General features: G+C 47.1%; 1 protein-coding gene across 2 annotated transcripts in view; it reads left to right on the forward strand.

Annotated features, from left to right (window-relative positions):
- The first annotated feature begins 2,987 nt into the window (after positions 1–2,987).
- DDR2 (discoidin domain receptor tyrosine kinase 2) overlaps positions 2,988–20,658 on the forward strand; it is a 55,639-nt gene continuing 37,968 nt past the window's right edge. The window contains exons 1-3 of one of the 2 annotated variants that reach the window (XM_060276574.1): positions 2,988–3,180; positions 12,089–12,163; positions 16,837–16,932. In XM_060276574.1, coding sequence (XP_060132557.1) covers positions 16,851–16,932 — 82 coding nt within the window. In that variant the 5' untranslated portion in view covers positions 2,988–3,180; positions 12,089–12,163; positions 16,837–16,850. The remainder of the gene's footprint in view (positions 3,181–12,088; positions 12,164–16,836; positions 16,933–20,658) is intronic. The other variant, XM_060276573.1, reaches the window with a different exon arrangement.

Raw genomic sequence — 20,658 nt, forward strand, 5'->3', positions numbered from 1 at the left:
GTTCAAGTAGATAAATAGGGACCGCTCCAGCGGGAAGGTAAATGGCGTTTCCGTGTGCTGCTCTGGTTCGCCAGAAGCAGCTTTGTCATGCTGGCCACATGACCTGGAAGCTGTCCTTCATGGATCTAACAGTAGTTAGACAACAGTGTGAGAGAGCTAGGAGAGAAGCAGGCAGAAGTCAGAGTGAGAGCCATACTTGGTTTCTGCTGGAATCCAAGACTGTGACTATGGGTGAAGCAAGACTGCTTGGGGTGTTAATGCTGGGAGTAGGGCCGTCTCTAGGCATGCCTCTCAGCTGTTCAGCGGCTTCAGGCCACTCTCCGTCGCACCACGGCGCCAGGGCGCCAGGCATGCTTAAGACGGCCCTGGCTGGGAGCCTTCTCCATGTTAGGTGGTCCATGTTAGGTGACAGGTTGTTGTTGTTTACTCATTTAGTCCTGTCCGACTCTTCGTGACCCCATGGACCAGAGCACGCCAGGCACTCCTGTCTTCCACTGCCTCACGCAGTTTGGTCAAACTCATGTTGGTAGCTTCAAGAACACTGTCCAACCATCTCGTCCGCTGTCGTCCCCTCTTCTCATGAGGTTGCCAAAGTATTGGAGCCTCAGCTTCAGGATCTTTCCTTCCAGTGAGCACTCAGGGCTGATTTCCTTCAGAATGGATAGATTTGATCTTCTTGCAGTCCATGGGACTCAAGAGTCGCCTCCAGCACCATAATTCAAAAGCATCAATTCTTCGGTGATCAGCCTGTTTTATGGTCCAGCTCTCACTTCCATACATCACTACTGCGAAAACCATATACAGTGGTACCTCTACTTACGAATGACTCGACTTACGAACGGAGCTCCGTCCGCCATCTTGGATGCTGTTTAGATAGGATTTTTTCTACTTACGAATTTTTAGATAGGGTTGCTTCGACTTACGAATTTTTTCTCCCAATGCATTCCTATGGGATTCGACTTACAATTTTTTCCGACTTACGAATGTGCGTTCGGAACGCATTAAATTTGTAAGTAGAGGTACCACTGTATATATTATCACACACACACACACACACACACACACACACATATATTACAATGTGTGTGTGTGTGTGTGTGTGTGTGTGTGTGTGTGTGTGTGTGAATAAGCCATATATTATAAACACACCACATTCTCTGCTGACCCTCGTTCCAATAATAATAATAATAATAATAATAATAATAATAATAATAATAATAATAATATATTTATACCCCGCCCATCTGGCTGGGTTTCCCCAGCCATTCAGGGTGGCTTCCATCAGAAATATTAAAATACACTAATTTCTTAAAGATTAAAAGCTTCCCTAAACAGGGCTGCCTTCAGATGTCCTCTAAAAGTCTGGTAGTTGCTTTTCTTTTTGACATCTGGTGGGAGGGCATTCCACAGGGCGGGTGCCACTACCGAGAAGGCCCTCTGAACTGAACGCTGGGTAAACCCCTAGAATCCCTGGAATCTCTCACCGCTCCGAGACTGGGGTGGCATGCAACAAGATGTTTCTGACTGATGCCTAGTCTCTTGCTACTTGAACCATTATTATCACTCCACCATCTGCAATCTCACCGTGTAAAACATCATCATCTGGCTCTTTAGACTTTGTGGATTATCAAAAACTCCTGGAACTGATTTTGGATGTGAGAGATGAATTGCGGCAGAATAATATACAGATTTGCAAAATAAGACAGAACTGTATGGAAAGTGAAGGTGGATTGGTTTTAGGAGAGAATGTAGCGAAGCAAGATGAACAAGCACCAGCCGGGGACATTGTAAATGACTTTACAGAAGAGGAGGAAGATCCATCAGTCTTGGACAATATAATTGAACTTAAAAAAGAGGAGGAAGAAGCATGGAATATTGTTCCCCCAGTGGGAGAGGGGGAACAAGATTTATGTTCGATTCAAGGAGTCCTCAAAGAAGAACCAGCATGGGATAATGTCCTCCCAGTAAGAGAGGGAGGGCAGAATCTATGCTGGGGCTTGAGCTCAACTGGAAAAATAATTGAGATAGGGCTGAAAAGTGGAGACATAGCTGGATGGTATTGTGCTACAGTTAGAAATTTTGGGGGGGCAGCAGGGGACAAAGAAGGGAGAGTGGTGGATAGGTGGCAAAAGAGTGGGAATAGGGTGAAGAACAACAATGGTTTATTTTCTGATTGATTAAGATGGTCTGAAACGGGAACGTTTTATGGAGCTGGTTGATGCATCTGGGAGATCCGGAGTCTAGGGGAAGGGGGGTAGAATTAGATAAAAGTGGTTAAAGATTATTATGATAGAAGAAATAATATTTGAATGTATGGAAAAATTTTGGGGTATAAATTGTGAGGCTAAAGGAAGAATTAGAGATGGATGGGAAAATAAATTTAGATTTGGATTAATTAATGAATTATAGGTTGAGGATAGTCGATGTTTTTCTTCTTCTTTGTGTATATTAGAATTGGTTGTGAGATAATGGAAAAATTAAAAATTGCGTTAGAATGATTTAAGATGATAAAGGAAAATTGCTTAATTTAGATTTAAAAATGGACCCAGTGTGGGGGGAATCGAGGAAGTCCACAATGTCAAGTTAATGCAAGAATTGATATGTTTTCTTTTTCTTTTGATTATGTTTTATTTTTATTTTTATTTTTTGCTTTTTTGTTTTTGTTTTTGTGTTGAAATGTTTGAAAATCAATAAATATTATTTTGGGGGGGGTAATCCTGTCATTTGGGTCAAATAAAAAATAAAACACAAAGCATATTTTTAATATAAAAAAGTGGACTACATAGATCCCTGGAGCCTGTTTGCTATAGCGCCCCTCCGCTTTGCAATGAATGAGTTTTGCTATAAATTATAGTTTAGCTCAAGTTTCCTTGAGTGAACGAAAAGAGCCTCCAAATAAGCAACTCCAATTGGTGACTTTCTTCCCCCTTCTCGTTCCCTAATTGAAACCAAATGTGAAATATGTTGGATTGTGGGATTTCTGGCCAGGACCCAGGAATCTTCAGAATGCTAAATCGCTCGCAAAGGCATCTTGCATCAGCCTGAAGAAGTTTCTTTCCAGCCCGGCCTCTCCATCTAGGGCGAGAAAGCGGAGTCTGTCCGTTCCCCTTAACCCAGTGGATTAAACTTCTGAAAACCTCCTGTCTTCTTCTTCCCCTAAAAGTTCATCTTAGCATCCAGGTATGGACTTTATGATGTTTTTGAAAAACAGAAGGGTCTCCCCCTTCTTGTCCATCTAAGCGAAGAAGCAGAAAGGAAGCTCGCCTCCTTCCCTCAAACAAAGACTAGTCCAGTTTGGAATGGCGTAAAGCGGGGAAATAAGAGTACGAAGCGAGGGGATAAAAGTGTACGTTTTCCAGGCAGACCTTTCGTACAAAGAATTATGTGTGTGTGTGTTTAAAGATTGTTTGCATGCCAGGCAAAACTGCTTGACTTCAGATTCCCTTGATGGTTATGAAAAATGGGAGGCATTTTCAAAGAGGAGGCTTTGGAGCCAGAGGAAAATTGAGATGGGAGCCCCTTTTAGCTTCTGTGGCTTATTAAGTAGAAGTTATTCAAGAGTTGAGGATTGCAACTTGTGTAAAAGTGCTTCTGTTGAGAAGCTATAACATACACAGCCTGTTTTTTTTTAATCGGATGCGTGTGTGTGCCTCGTGACAACCCTGTTTTTCATTACCGCTTCTCCTTTTGTTGGTGGCACCGACAGCTCATCCAAGCAAAGGTCCAACCTCTGAAAAGCCCCAAGGCCCAGAGGTCTTGCAACAGAACCATTGCTATTTCCCTTCTTCTGGAGCCGTGATTCACGAAGGCCTGGTTGGGAGAGCAAAGGGAGGCCTTTAATTCTGCTAGTTACAGAATCTGAATGTGATTTTTCATTTTACGTTTGCCACTGGCACATGCATCTCCAAATGCTAAAGGCCGCATCACACATGACTTGTTTTAGGTGTAGCTCTCAGATGATTTAAAAACATGCCTAAAATTATACATGTAAATATAAACCATCTTTGTTTACATTCTCATCAGGGATTGACTCCAATTCCTTGTTAAGTGTATATTCATGTTTGCTGTTGTGTAGTGAGTGAAAAAGTCCCGGGGAACATGAAAAGTAACATAAAGTAGCATACATTACAATAATATGTTATACTTTGTGTAGAGAAAGTGGTTAGAGAATGCTTTCTTCCTCTTGAGACTTGACCCTAAAACTTGTCCCCCCAGTAGAATTGATTGTCTTTTTTTTTGGAAATAAAATATAACTTTATTGAAGTTAAAATGCATATACAAAATAAAAACACATAAACGGAATAGAACATTAGACATAACAACACTAACGAAACTCTAACAACAAATGAAAATAATTAACCAAATAGCTAAATAATGAAATAATGATTACAGAATACAGACAAAAAATTAAAGAAACAAGAAATTAAACCCAAATATATAAAAATCATAATAAATCATAAATAAATTATAAATAAATCATATATGGACATAAATATATATATACATCATATGTAAATCATAATTTAACACCAGAATCATATTATTCTTTCCATCTGACTGTATAAAACCAAAGGATAACAAAAAAGATTTTTTCCCTTGTTTCCCCCCCTCCCCCCCCCTCTCCCTTTAAAATTGGTCAGTAGTTTCAGGACAGACCAAAGAAGAACACATGATAAAGCCATAATAAATTGCTTTAGTTATAATGCCCAGAGGCGGAGGAAGGGGGGGTGCAGTGGGTGCGTTTTGCCCTGGGTGTCACCATTGAGTGGGGTGACAAAATGCCAGGCGGCACTCACCATGGGGCCTGCAGTGCACCCGAACGATGCGTCTCTCCTGGGAGTGATGTGGTGGCTTGGCTTCCTGCAGGCTCCACACTGCCCCCAAAGGTCTGCCCGTCATCGTCGCCTCCTCCTCAGCTGTACGGCAGCTGAGTGGGAGGAGGCAGACAGACTTCTTGGAGGCTCCATGGGGGGTCCTGCCCCGGCTTGCCCCGCCCCACAGGTGGCTGGCCCCGCCCTGGGCGCAGGGCACGCGCATCGCCCCAGGCGCCCAATCAGCTTGCTCCGCCACTGGGTGTAGATGGGGATTTGACAAGTACATGGAGGCTGTTTTCTATGAAAGTTAAATGACACAGTAGCTAAAAATTTTAGAGTGTCATCTGCTGGGTACTGACAACGAGGGAGGCTCGCTGCCTTCATACTCCACCTGCATGGGCTTCTTAAAAGCATCTTGCTGAACCCTGTTGTAGTACTCTGTACCAGATGGACCTTTGGGTCTGCTCTTATTTTCTTAAGAGAAGTCATATGGGCAGCAAAGCTCTAAAAGTGTGACCCGATAACTGTAATCTTCCACATGAGTGCCGCGGAATCAGTGAAACAGAAAGGCAGCTACGGTGGCTAGAGCAGGCATGGCCAAACTTGGCCCTCCAGCTGTTTTGGGACTACAAATGGATTTGCAATGGATTCAAACTACAAGAAAGAAGATTCCACCTAAACATTAGGAAGAACTTCCTGACAGTAAGAGCTGTTCGGCAGTGGAATTTGCTACTAAGGAGTGTGGTGGAGTCTCCTTCTTTGGAGGTCTTTAAGCAGAGGCTTGACAGGCATATGTCAAGAATGCTTTGATGGTGTTTCCTGCTTGGCAGGGGGTTGGACTGGATGGCCCTTGTGGTCTCTTCCAACTCTATGATTCTATGATTCTATGAATTCCCACCATCCCTGACCATGGTCCTGTTAAGCTAGGGATGATGGGAGTTGTAGTCCCAAAACAGCTGGAGGGCTAAGTTAGGCCATGCCTGAGCTAGAGTGTTAGACTTCACCTGGATGGAATCTAGACACATATAAAAAATGCTGCTCCTATTATCCCCACTGTTGCGTACTCCAACCCCAGGTAAGGTCCAAAAGTCAGCTTGTTTGCACATTCAGCAGAACATGTTTAGGATCTCCCTTCGAACCTTCACATGAAACGCTTGAAGAACTGAAGAGGAGGGTGCAGCCTGCACAGGGATGTTGGGAATGGGGCCAGCATGGGTGGCCCCCAGCTGCCCCCCCTCCAGTTTGTGCTCTCACACAATCTCCTGGATGCCTGAATAGGGCTTGACTAAGACCATGGGTAGGCAAACTAAGGCCCGGGTGCCAGATCCGGCCCAATCGCCTTCTCAATCTGGCTCGCGGATGGTCTGGGAATCAGCGTGTTTTTACATGAGTAGAATGTGTGCTTTTATTTAAAAGGCATTTCTGGGTTATTTGTGGGGCATAGGAATTCGTTCATTTCCCCCCTTCAAAATATAGTCCAGCCCGCCGCAAGGTCTGATGGACTGCGGAAAAAGTTTGCTGACCCCTGACAAAGACACAAGACAACCCAAACCAAATGAAGCCCTGGTCATGTTTAATGGCCACTAGGAGGTCACTATATCCACAGGTGATGGCTGGGGGGCTGCATTCAACTTGATAAGTTAGGGAGGTTTACAAATCTGCCCTAAGGTCGTTGCAAAGGATTGCTTTTAGTGTGTGTCCCCCCGCCCCTTACTGCAGGACTTACTTTGCTATTGCAGGCGGTCCAGATGGAATTCTGTTCAGGCAAACTGCATTTCCCCAGTGCTTAAAAAACACAACTTTTTGTTGTTGTCAGCATGTGATTGACTTCTTAGTTAGATCCAAAGAGCCATGTTAGTCCGTTGTATCAAAAACCCAAAAGTGCCACAATATTCTCTTGGTTAGTATTTCTGTTGCAACTGAGGGTATATCCACACTTCCGTTTGCCCTGCCACTTTCTCTTGGGTAAAGCCACAGTTTACCGCTGAATCAGATCCAAATCAGCAGTAAAGAGGGTGTTTTCCCAGGGAAAGTGGTGGGACAAGCAGAAAACCTCTCTGCTTTCTAGGTGTAGGACAAGCAGGCATATGGCCGAGCTCAGTGAAAAGCCAGCGAGATTGGACTGCTTCTTCCTCCCCTGTTAGCAGCCGTTCCATGAGGCTCCCTCCCTCAGTGGGAGAAATGAGAAGCAGGGCTCCTTCCATCAGGTGCCTCCTACCTGCGATCTGTTTCCATTCCATCTTCTCATTTTAAGAACTGCTGTTCAACATTAAAGTCCACTCTTTAAAGCTCCGTGTCTGAGCACCCTCCCCTCCCACCTTCTTTGCTCCAGAGCTTTCCCTTCTTTAAAGCTTAATGAGAGCAAACAGCTCTCCATGGAAAACTCAAATTGATGTTAGTTCTGATCAAGTTATAAGGAGCAAGTTTTCACTGGGAAAGCTTTGGGGCAAAAACACAAACACTCGGACAGGGAGCTTTAAAGGGTGGACCAGTGCCTGGAAAAAGCTGGGCAAAAGCTAAGTGTGGATAAGTTTTGGCACCAAATTTAGTTTTCCCCCGCTTCCCTCCCCTGCCCCTTTATTCATGTCTCATGCCTTTTAGATGGTAAGCCTACAGCCAGGCCTTATCACAGGGTTCCCAAACTAAGGCCCGGGGGCCGGATGCGGCCCAATCACCTTCTAAATCCGGCCCGCGGATGGTCCGGGAATCAACATGCTTTTACATGAGTGGAATGTGTCCTTTTATTTAAAATGCATCTCTGGGTTATCTGTGGGGCATAGGAATTGGTTCATATTTTTTTCCAAAATATAGTCCAGCCCCCCACAAGGTCTGAGGGACAGGGGACCGGCCCCCTGCTGAAAAAGTTTGCTGACCCCTGCTTATCATTTAAAAACTGATGATATGAGAGCCACTCTGCAGAGGCACAGCATGGGGGGAGGCTGTGGGGGCCTTGGCCCCGTGCACAATTTTGTGAGGGGGTGCAAGCAGGCATCCCCACAGCAGGCTCCTTCATCAGAGCCTGGCTTCACATAAGAAGGAGCTGCCCCTTGGCTGTGGCGTTCATGCCTGACGCAGCTCTCCCCCCCCCCCCCCGGTCAGGCCGAGAACAGGAAGTGGGTGGCAGCGCTGCCACACACCCTCCTCAGCCACAGCACACCTTGCACCCAGCCACAGCAGCTCTGCCACCCGGTCATGTCTGACCCAGCGGTGGAGAGCAGGAGGAGAGTGGCCGGCAACTTCCCTGCCCCTCTCCTACCCTGAACTGTGGAGTGCGGAGATCACCTTCTGCGCCCTGGGAGGCATTCCTGGGAGTGGCAGGTCTGCTACACTGCTAGCTTTGGCAATCCTGCACAACCACACAACTTGGTAACACTGCAAAAAGCTGCAGGGCCGCCCAGGGGTTGTGGGGTGGGAAGCCATGGGGGCAGTTTCCCACAGGCCCACACAAAGCAAGGGCTCCCATGCCTCAGTTCCTGTGCAGACCACTGGCCGCCAATGGGGAGTGAATACCGTCTGAGATTTCCAGACAAGGTGCCACCGGAGTGTAATTTCCTGTGGCAAATTCCAGGGGGAAAGTCATAGGAATGCAATATGAGGCCAGGCTTTAAGGGTGGAATCGTTCCCTTCTGAGTGAGTGCGGAAGGCCGCAACCAGAAGACCTGTGAGGCTGAGTCCCCGGAAGCAGAAAGAAGCTCCACTAAGAGGGGGCTGATATTTGGAATAGGTCCTTAAGAGAAGGACAACCCAATCCCTGTTCCCGTTTCCCCACGTAAAAAAAAAAAAGTAGTGCTTCTATTGTTTTGGTTAACCCCAAGGCTAGGAGGAGTGGTAGGCAAGAGTGCAGCCTGTGTATGGGGTCGTTCTTGCATGTGGTTCTTTTGATGCAGCTTAATTCATGGTTCTTCCTGAATCCTCCTTTTAGTATTGTTCCTCGGTACTTACCACATTCTGTATTACTCAGTGCAACTACAACGGTATGGTTTGTTGCATTTTCTTTTTTATACTTTGCTGGTTTTAATCTTCTTACGCCAAAAAATCCCATAACATTTTGATTAAAAATATATGTAATTGCCTGTGGCCCTCAGCTTTGTACACACATGAATGGGTCCTTGCAGGGAACAGCATGAGGGCCCATAACAGCACACATGTATCCAGAGGGACCCAGGTGGAGCTGTGGGTTAAACCACAGAGCCTAGGGCTTGCTGATGAGAAGGTCGGCGGTTCGAATCCCTGCAATGGGGTGAGCTCCCGTTGCTCGGTCCCAGCTCCTGCCAACCTAGCAGTTCGAAAGCACATCAAAGTGCAAGTAGATAAATAGGGACCGCTCCAGTGGGAAGGTAAACGGCGTTTCCGTGCGCTGCTCTGGAGCTATTTTTACGAAATTTGCCCAAAATTCAACACCCTGAGCTGAGTCATATGATTTAAGTGTGTGTCTTTGGATAAACACTTGGAATGTTCCATTGTTCTAGGTTGAGGAGCTGATTTTATTTAATTCTCTCTATTCTTGCTTTTCAGTATTCACATTGTAAACATTCTAATGAATTTTAAAATACGGTAATTCTTGGGGCTCTATCAAATATGCCAGAAATAGGTTTCAGCCATATTTACAAATGAGACTGCCAGCTTCTTTTTTAGTCATTACTCCTGTGCTTTTAACAGTAACTGGAAGCAGAAGCTGTAAACAGTGGAGGAGGCAGAAAAATATTTCTTGACCCCATGTGTTTCCAACCCAACTAGTCCTTCAGGGTATTTTGGAGGTGAGCAGTTCAAAACTGGGTTGTGCTTCCACTTCTATTTCTTATACTACTTATCAAAAGAAGTAGAAGAGGTGGCACCTCTGAATTTTGCTTATTGTACAACAGGCTGGTTGAGCAGGATACATCGAATTGTGCAAATGGGAGATCAGTATTTGAATATGTCTCATGCAAAGGAAGAGTAGGGCTGGGCGATAGCTTTCAACATTGTGATGTATCACCACCTCAACAGCACAATATTTTGATATATCACAATGTCTCAGAGCATGCTTCAGCTCATACATGCCAACTCTCCCCCTGGTGGTGGAGGGCCTCCCAGGGCCTCCCAGCCTCCTGGCACGTGTTAAAGAGTTGGACTTCCAAAATGGTGGATGCATAGTGTTATTAGAATGTATTGGATAATAATTTATAGGAATGGTTACTAAGCTGAGTACATTCATTTTTAAGAAATATGTACGGTATATGCATTGATAATTATCAGGAAGTCAAAACTCTATTTTTCTTTTCCTTTTTTTTTAGTAGCAAAGCAAACTTCCAAGTATGGTTGATACTTGGCCAATAAATTCTTCTATTCTATTCTATTCTATTCTATTCTTTTTCATTTTCATTTTTTTCTTTTTGTTTCTTTTTTTCATTTGTGGGTGAGTCCCTTGTGCTTACGTCTAAGGGTTTATATAAAATAAGATAACGAGGGACAAAAGGTTTAGAAACTATTTTTATTGTAGTAGCCTCAGTGGTGTCGCTAGCTTTCTGGCTGCCCAGGGTGGCAAACCTGAAGGCACCCTGCTGGGGGGCGGGGCGTCTGCGGCATGTCACGATGCACGTGTCACGATGCGCAACACATGCGTCATGAAGCACGATGCATGCGCACACAGGAGGCCTATGACGCAGTGCCGCAGAGTGAGGCAGTCTCGCTCGCATCAGGGCTTAAGTCCTCGATGGCGGTGGCCGCGGCAGCCATCGGAGGTGGTCAGCCCTGTCCAGCCCCGTCCAGCCTGCTGCCCGGGGCGGCACGCCCCCCCGCCCCCATCTTAATACGCCACTGAGTAGCCTATGGGAAAAGGTAACAATTAAGGAAATGTTAACCTAACAATATGTAAGAACAAATGAATATTTTTGGGTTTTTAATTTAGGTTTTTTTTGTATTTATGTTGTTTTTTGTATTAGTAAAAAATATGCAATAATAAAAAATAAGAATAATTCCGGCTTGGGATTCATCCAGTTCAGCCTTTCGCATGATGAATTCTGCATATAAGTTAAATAAGCAGGGAGATAATATACAGCCTTGTCGTACTCCTTTCCCAATTTTGAACCAATCAGTTATTCCATATCCAGTTCTAACTGTAGCTTCTTGTCCCACATAGAGATTTCTCAGGAGACAGATGAGGTGATCAGGCACTCCCATTTCTTTAAGAACTTGCCATAGTTTGCTGTGGTCGACACAGTCAAAGGCTTTTACGTAGTAAATGAAGCAGAAGTAGACATTTTTCTGGAACTCTCTAGCTTTCTCCATAATCCAGCGCATGTTTGCTATTTGGTCTCTGGTTCCTCTGCCCCTTCGAAATCTAGCTTGCACTTCTGGGAGTTCTCGGTCCACATACTGCTGAAGCCTGCCTTGTAGAATTTTAAGCATAACCTTGCTAGCGTGTGAAATGAGCGCAATTGTGCGGTAGCTGGCGCATTCTTTGGCCCTGCCCTTCTTTGGGATTGGGATGTAGACTGATCTTCTCCAATCCTCTGGCCACTGCTGAGTTTTCCAAACTTGCTGGCATATTGAGTGTAGCACCTTAACAGCATCATCTTCTAAAATTTTAAATAGTTCAGCTGAATATCATCACTTCCACAAGCCATGTTATTAGCAGTGGATTGCCAGTAGTACATGTGAAAAGGATGTAGGGGTATTAGTAGACCAAATTTAACATGAGTCAACAGCGTGATTCAGAAGTAAAAACTGTGAATGATACTCTAGGCTGCATCAAAGTCTAGTGTCCAGATTGATAGAAATCATAGTACCACTCTATAAATATTTGGTTGGACCACACCTGAAGTACTGTGTCCAGTTCTGGGCACCACAAATTAAGAAAGATACTGACAAGTTGGACCGTGTGCAGAGGAGGGTGACCAAGATGATCAGGGATGTGGAAACCAAGCCTTTTGATGAATGATTGAGGGAGTTGAGTATGTTAGGCTGGATAAGAGGAGACTGAGAGGATATGACAGCCATCTTCAAATACAGTGGTACCTCTACTTACGAATTTAATGCGTTCCGAACACACATTTGTAAGTTGAAAAAATTTGTAAGTCGAATCCCATAGGAATGCATTGGGAGAAAAAAATCGCAACCCTATCTAAAAATTCGTAAGTAGAAAAAATCCTATCTAAACTGCATCCAAGATGGCAGACGGAGCTCCATTTGTAAGTAGAAAAATTCATAAGTAGAGTTATTTGTAAGTAGAGGTACTACTGTATATAAACAGTTTAACGGAAGATGGAGCAAGTATGTTTTCTCCTGTTCTGTAGGGTAGGACCCAAACCAATGGCTTCAAGTTACAAGAAAGGAGATTCCAACTAAACATCAGGAAGAACTTTTTGATGGTAAGAGCAGTTCAACTGTGCAGGGACTTACCCAGGATCAAAACTAGGGGGGGGGAGCCATGGTCGTTCAGGGGCAGGGCCAAGGCACAGGAGGGGCCACAAAGTGGGAACATGGGCGGGGCTATGGAGCCCAGGTGAAACTGACTCTGGGAAGAAGTTTCTTCCTGGGCGGCGCCCCCAGGGGAGAGCGCGTATGTGCAGCCAGGAGCGTCGCAATAGGGGGCGGGGGTGCCCGGGCTCCACTTTGTGGGGGGCAGCGCGGCGCCCCCTCGCCACCTCCACCAACGGCTGCCCCGCCTGAGTAGGAGGAGGAGGAGGGAGGGAGAGAGGGAGGGCTGGCCGAGCAGCCGAGCAGCTGTGTGCTCGAGTTGCTTCCGCTTCCCACAGACCCAGCGGGGGTGCGAGCTGAGGTCCGCCCTCCTTTCCCTCCGTCCCTCCCTGGGGGCAAGGCCTGGCTCTGCGGCTTAGAGCCCCTCCGCCTTCTCCGCCTCCTGCTGCAAAGCCCCCTCCCCATTCCGCAGCTCCTGCTACTGCTGCCGCCCAAGCAAAAAGTGGTGGTGGCGTCTGCTGCGCGCTCCGAGGGCGCACCGACCTGGGAGCTGCTGAGGTACTGCGCCGCCGTGGGCTATTGTTGCAGCCGCCAGGAGCGGCCCATGTGCAGCCCTCTGAGTCGGGGCCAGCGGGGTTGGGCACGCCGTCAGGAGCAGTAAGTGGTGCCGCCGCTGCCGCCGGACCTGGGCTGGGCTGGTTAGGGACACGGCTCTCACGCTGCCCTCACGCTGGAGCTCGAGGAGAGGAGGCAGAAATGGAGAGGAGGAGGAAGCCGCTTCCCTGTCTCCATTGCTCCTCCTTTCCCTTCGCGTGGGTCCCTTCCTCCCAGCGGCGTCGCTAGCCTTTATGCGCGTGATGAACCTGGCAGGGTGCCTTCTGATTTGCCGCCCCGGGCAGCCAGAAGGCTAGCGACGCCGCTGTGCCTTGCTGAACCACTTCAGGCTCTTCTTGCAGGACCCCGACACGTCTCCAGCTCATCTGCAGTCATCGTGAAGCAGGACGATTTATTTATTTATTGCTTCTCGGGCGGGTTGCCCCCCCTGCCCCATGCTGGGTACGGCCATGCAACCATGGAACGGACTCTCTCGAAGGTGGTGGACTCTCCTTCCTTGGAGTTTTTTAAGCAGAGGTTGTATGGCCATCTGCCATGGATACTTTAGTTGAGATTCCTGCATTGCAGAGGGTTGGACTAGATGACCCTCGGGGTCCCTTCCAACTCTACAATTCAATGATTCTATGATACTATAAAGCTCTAGTTCAACTTTGATTGGGGGTGCATTTATTTATTATTATGGTAGTTACTTCACTATAAACATTGTTTGCTGCCCTTCAACCAATGATTGCCATAAAAAATAAAATAATACAATAAAACCTAAACACAATCAGACAAAAGAATTAAGAGCTCATGTGATTAAAAGCAGCACATGATTATGCATGTCTACTCAAGTAGTTCTAGAAGACTTGCAGCATAAAAAAAATAATGGCCCAAGTTTTTATGGATGATAAAGTTGTGATTGTTGGGGCTGCTAGGAGTTGTAGTCCAAAATGTCTGGAGGGCACCAGGTTGGTGAAGGTTGAGCTTGAGCAATTTCCATCCATCTACAGGCCCTGACAAATGACCTATGCCAAGAATGTAGCAGGGAGAGGCATCCCTATTGGTTTTGCCTGGACCCCTCAGTTACTGTCATGAATACAATATGCTTCTAAAGAATTCCATCTGTTGAGGGAAATTACAGACAGGTTGAAATCTCAAGTCGGATTTTTAGTAGGATTTTTATCTCTTGCTTTTTAGTTAGTAGGGTTTTCCTAATTCCCTTAAGAGCAAAAGTGGAAAGAAGGCATGTCTGATCCAAAACCCTTGTACATTCAGCCCTGCCTTTAAGGGGCCTGTGGATTTCTAGGACAAATTTCAAATGTGATTATGGGCCAGAAATTCCCACTTTGAGGAAGGGTCATAGCTCAGTGACAGAGCACCCAGGGCCGTCTCAAGCACGTCGGGCGCCCTGGGGCCGTGGTGCGGAGATCGCTCCGGCAACCCCCTGCCGGCCCGGTGCCCTGGCGCCCCGCACCACCCAGCCTACCCCTAGAGCCGGCCCTGAGAGCACCAGTTTTGCATGCAAAAGATCCAAGGTTCCATGCAGGGCGGAGGATGCTGTGCCTGAAACCCTTGAGTGCCACTGCCAGTCAGTGTACTGAGTTTGATGGATCCGTGGTCTGACTTGGTATAAGGCAGCTTCCTGTGTTCTTCTTGGGCCTGAACTAGTAATTTCAACATAGAAATGGCTTATTTTCCCTCTCAGTTCATGTTAAAGCAGTGTAATAAGTAGGTGCTATATTCTAACAGATATACAGGATGCTGTGGTCTAAACCACCTAAACATTAGGAAGAACTTCCTGACAGTAAGAGCTGTTCGACAGTGGAATTTGCTGCCAAGAAGTGTGGTGGAGTCTCCTTCTTTGGAGGTCTTTAAGCGGAGGCTTTGACAGCCATCTGTCAGGAATGCTTTGATGGTGTTTCCTGCTTGGCAGGGGGTTGGACTGGATGGCCCTTGTGGTCTCTTCCAATTCTATGATTCTAATTTTTTTCTTTAAAAAATTCAGCCCTGGAATATGTGAAACAATTATCATAGTAAAAGAGCACGAACTGAACATGAGCACACTATCTCCTTCTTAGTGGGACATGGGTGGTGCTGTGGTCTAAAGCACTGAGCCTCTTGGGCTTGCCGATCAAAAGGTCAAGGGTTTGAATCCCCATGACGGGCTGAGCTCCCATTGCTCTGTCCCAGCTCCTGCCAGCCTAGCAGTTCGAAAGCATACCGGCACGAGTAGATAAATAGGTACCTCTGAGGTGGCAAAGTAAACAGCGTTTCCATGCGCTCTGGCACTCGTCACAGTGTTCTGTGCACCAGAAGTGGTTTAGTCATGCTGGCCACATGACCCAGAAAAGCTGTCTGCGGACAAACACCAGCTCCCTCGACTTGAAAGTGGAGATGAATGCCGCACCCCATAGTCAAATTTGACTGGACTTAACTGTCCAGCGGTCCTTTACCTTAACAGAGATCAATAAAAATCCAATCATGCAAACTTAATTCTTTATTTAAAGTAATGTAAGTTTGCTAAGTTCAAGTTTTTGTGGGAAACGCTCTGGGGCAAATGAAAACACCACTTGGAGAACATGGAGCATTAAAGCCCGGACCTGTGCCTTGACGAAGCCCTAAATCAAACAGAAATAAACTAATCCAAATTCCCCTAAGCTAGGGTTGCCATATTTTGAAGAGGAAAAAAGAGGGCGCGGAGCCCCCTTGCCACCCACGGTGTGTGCGCACGCCATACCCTCCAACATTTCTCTGATGAAAATAGGGACATCCTATTCAATAATAGGGACCCAGGTGGCGCTGTGGGTTAAACCACAGAGTCTAGGGCTTGCTGATCTGAAGGTCGGCGGTTCGAATCCCTGCAACGGGGTGAGCTCCCATTGCTCGGTCCCAGCTCCTGCCCACCTAGCAGTTCGAAAGCACATCAAAGTGCAAGTAGATAAATAGGGACTGCTCCAGCGGGAAGGTAAACGGCGTTTCCGTGCGCTGCTCTGGTTTGCCAGAAGCAGCTTTGTCATGCTGGCCACATGACCCGGAAGCTGTCTGCGGACAAACGCCGGCTCCCTCAGCCTATAGAGCGAGATGAGCGCCGCAACCCCAGAGTCGTTCGCGACTGGACCTAACGGTCAGGGGTCCCTTTACCTTTACCTTTACTTTTAACTATGGATCACTATGATGCCTCTACTCATGAAAAAGAGGTGTGTCCTGGAAAAAGAGGACAAAAGTCCGCCCTTTCTTAAGTGTCCTCTGTCAGATAATCCTTGGAAAAAGCAATGCTCAAGACATTTACATTTGAAAAGGCATTCTGACTCTGCTCTGGCTATGGATAGGAAAATGGCATCTTGGTAAACATTTGGGCTGTGAACATACTCCATTTACTCTGCATGCTGTGCTCTCCCACTGCTGGTTTGGGAAGTGGTATACACACATTAGCCACAACCCATATCTATGGTGTTGCATCTTACAACATACTGCATTTTTATGTGTTTTCCCCCAAACCAGCTTCAATCCGAACTAGGAAAGGACGTAGGTGAGTTTTGATCTGGTAATGTATACACAGCATGCATAATTTAATGTATTATTCTGCCATGCAGCATACAGGAAGATACATGTGAGTTGGACTTTTAACTCATCGACCTAAGCTAGCCTTGAACACAATCAAAGTCTTACAGGGCAACCCTCTACATGTTTACTTTGAACTAAAACTCAGGACTTATCCACACTTCTGCTTCTCACGGGCTTTCTAGGCACGGATTCGAGTGGTTTTCTGTTTATTTGGCCGCTTTCCCCAGGAAAACCTGTTGAATCGGAGCAAACATAAGTCTATAGAAAATGCAATTGTCATTTGCTCAGATTCAGTGGTAGAAAGCGGATTCCCCTGGGGAAAAGCAGTGGGAGAAGTGAAAGTGTGGAGGAGTGAGTCCTCATTGTACACTGTTCAATGTGCACTGTTCATCAATGGGCATACAACTGCAGTCTTAATAATGCATTCTGTGTGTCTTCTGATTTCTTATTTTGGCTGCCATAGGTACGAAACTGAAGATGCTTACTCCTCCCCAGACACTGAGAGCTCTGCTGATCCTGCTGGCTATTCCAAGTGCTGTGAAAACTCAGGTCAATCCAGGTAAGTGATGGAAATGCTGCTTCTCAGTATCAGGTCCACAAACTAAGAGATGTAGCCTATCCGGAAGTAAGTCCCATTGCATATAAAACTTCTGAGCAGTTTTGTAAATACAGTGGTACCTCTACTTACGAAGAACTCTACTTACGAATGTTTCTATTTACGAATGGAGCTTGGATGCGGTTTAGATAGGATTTTTTCTACTTACGAATTTTTAGATAGGGTTGCTTCTACTTACAATTTTTTCCCCCCAATGGGATTCGACTTACAATTTTTTTCGACTTATGAATGTGCGTTCGGAACACATTAAATTCGTAAGTAGAGGTACCACTGTATAGTTACTGGTGGTCATGAGTTGGACCTTTTGATGTTAAAGGTAAAGGGACCCCTGACCATTAGGTCCAGTCATGACCGACTCGGGTTGCGGCGCTCATCTCACGCTATTGGCTGAGGGAGCCGGCGTACAGCTTCCAGGTTATGTGGCCAGCATGACAAAGCCGCTTCTGGAGAATCAGAGCAGCACACGGAAACGCCATTTACCTTTCCGCCAGAGTGGTACCTATTTATCTACTTGCACTTTGACGTGCTTTCGAACTGCTAGGTTGGCAGGAGCCTTTTGATGTTACTAAACACTAAATTGGGCTTATCACAGCTAACAGGTTCCACGTATGGTTCTTGATTAAGCTGCTTGCCCTCAGACCTCCATAAAGGTTAGCTCTCATGGCATACAAAAGTTAACAAGTTTGGGTCACCTAAGAATCAAAAGAAGATTCCCCGCTGAACTAGGCACAAAGCTCATTGAATCCAGCATCTTGATTGATGGTTTTCATAACACTAGGAAGGCCAAGAGCAGGGCATGAAGACAACAGCATCTGAAACTGGGAGGTGAGCTTCCTTCCTTGGAACACAGAAGTGCCATTTAGCTGTCATAGCCAACAGTTATTGATGGGCCTGTCTGTCCTCCATGCATTTGTGTAATTGCTCTTTCAACCCATGTAAGCCACTGACCAACACCACGTCTTGTGGCAGCTAATTCCACCCTGTTAATTATTCACTGAGAGAAAAAGTATCATGGGCGTAGGCAGGGGGGGCAGTTGCCCCCCCTAGAAGCAGGGGCGCTGGCCAGGCTGCCCCCCGCTGCCGCCCGGTGCTGCTCCTTTTCTTTTACACGCCCCACTGCCAGCTGGGGAGACGTCCCTTCTTGCCGGCTGGCTGTGGGGCGGGCGGAGGGAAAGCAAAGCGTTTGGCTGGCTTTCCCTCCACCCGCCCAGGCGATCGCGGAGGGGATCGGAACAGCCCGATTTGGGGCTGATCCTGGCGCTACCTCGCCCTTGCCGGTCACGGAGGGGAGGAGGGGGTCGGAGCAGTCCCGATTTCGGGCTGATCCTGGTGCGCCCTCGCCCCTGCTGGTCGCGGAGGGGGAGGAGGGGGTCACAGCAGCCCGATTTCAGGCTGATCCTGATGCCACCTCGCTCTGCTTCATGGCCCCTCCCCTCCCGTGCCTTGGCCCCGCCCCTGAACGACCATGGCTTGCCTTGCCCCCCCCCCAGTTTTGATCCTGGATACGCCCCTGAAAAGTATTGTTACAAAAGTCGGGTGCCTGTCCCTCTCTCTGCCAAGAGCCCTTGGGGTCCCAGGCACCCACATAGGTTCTGTGTCCATTTGAAGAATACAATACATGGTGGAGACTGTCGTGGCTTTAAGAAATATGGTTTATTTACCTATTTACACCTTCACTCTGCATGGAGGGAGTCCAGAACTTATACAGTGATGGGCAACCTTTTGAGCTTGGTGTGTCAAAATTCGCCAAAAAACCGAGCAGAACTCAGGTGGTGTGTCACTTTGAGGAAAAAAACCATAATTTTTCGATATTTATAGTTTAAATAAGAAAAATGTATAATTGTTTCCCCTTTTAAAAAACAGCAAAAAGGGGAGGGGAAAAATTATTAAAGTTTTTTTTAATTTTTTTTTTTAAAGAATTAGCAAGGGGGAAAAATAAGTCAAAACCCAGAGGTCTTTCCCAGTGGGACTCTAGGCTCAGGCCTTCCTCCAACGGGTCTGCACGCTGGGGAGGTGGGCTCGAGTTGGGCCTGTGCTTCCTCATGGCCTTCTTCAGCCTACCTCTCCCCTCACTCAGCTATGCTTGCAAGGCGGCGGGGAAACAGGGAAGGGGTATCACCTTACTTGGGTGTCTCTTCGCTCTTCCCAGGATGGCGGCGAGGTGGTGGCGGTGGCAGCAGCGAGGTTGGGGTCGGGGTTCTTCTCCCTCCTCCAAGGGCCCCCCCTCTCATTTATTAATTTCAGGGTTTCGGGGGATCCCCAAACCCTGAAATTAATAACCCTTAAATCTATAACAGCATTTTCTTTTTCCGTGTTCTGAATCTACTGCCAATCAGTTTCCCAAGGGTCTCTAGTGCAGGGGACTGGGAACCTGCAAATCTCCAGTTGTAGCTGGAGTACAACTCCCATCATCCCTACCTATTGGCCATGCTGGCCAGGGCTGATGAGAGCTTGAGTCTAACAACAACTGGAGGGCCATAGCCCCCCCCCCCCAATTTCTGGTCCAGTATTTTTAAACCACTGTTGGAAGATATGTAGGCTGCACTGAATGTGTCGAAATATGTTTAGGCTGCATAAGTGATTCAAAAATGCTGCACCTTCCTCATCCCATGTAGTTCAATTTGCTAAGAAGTCGTTTTCTGGCAGGTAATGGACAGAGCTTTGGGCTGAGGCCAGCGGTCAGACAGTAAACACTGTGGAACAAGCAGCCCTTTGAGAAGCTCTCTTGGCAGCTAAGCATGAAAAATAATGCTCAGGTAGCTCAAGGCCTGCTTGAAGCTTCTTGGCTAGTCTCTTGCAAATCAAAAGCAGCCACACATTGTAGGCACTGGTAGTTTTCCATTTCCAAACTGGGAAGAAGGTGTTGGGGAAGTGAGCTTGCAGAAGTGCGTTACTGAGTTGTCCCTCCAGTGATCAGTCAGCTCAATCTCTGTATTTTACCAACTAAAATGTATATTTAATGTTTAACTATTCAGTTGGGTCTACAAGTCAGGACGTTCTCTAGTCCACATCTTGCCTCTGCCACAAAGGCAACCCAATCTCATCATCTCCCTCTACAATTTGGGGTAATACTGGTGGCATATATTACAGAACTATTGAAAATAATGTATGAGAAGTTACTTGAATATTGCAAGTTTGTGTAAAAGCCTAATATTATTATTACTTCTAGATTGCAAACATATTGATAGGGGCATGGGCGTACCCAGTATGCGGCGGGGGGGGGGCAGCTCCCCCACCCCAGAAGCAAATAATAATAATTAAATCGTCCTGCTTAACGGTGGCTGCAGCTGAGCTGGAGACGCGTCGAGGTCCCGCACGAAGAGCCTGAAGTGGCTCAGCAAGGCGCAGCGGCGTCGCTAGCCTTCTGGCTGCCCAGGGCGGCAAATCAGAAGGCACCCCACCGGGGGATGGGGCGTCCGTCGCGCGCATAAAGGCTAGCGACGCCGTTGGGAGGAAGGGACCCGCGCGAAGGGAAAGGAGGAGCAATGGAGACAGGGAAGCGGCTTCCTCCTCCTCTCCGTTTCTCCTTCCCCTCCTCGAGCTCCAGTGTGAGGGCAGTGCGGGAACCGCGTCCCTAACCAGCCCAGCCCAGCCCCGGCGGCGGCGCCACTTACTGTTCCTGACGGCCGCGGCCTGACGGCGTGCCCAACCCCACTGGCCCCAACTCCG

Source organism: Zootoca vivipara, chromosome 7 (genome assembly GCF_963506605.1).
Source record: "Zootoca vivipara chromosome 7, rZooViv1.1, whole genome shotgun sequence".
Classification (NCBI taxonomy): domain Eukaryota; kingdom Metazoa; phylum Chordata; class Lepidosauria; order Squamata; family Lacertidae; genus Zootoca; species Zootoca vivipara.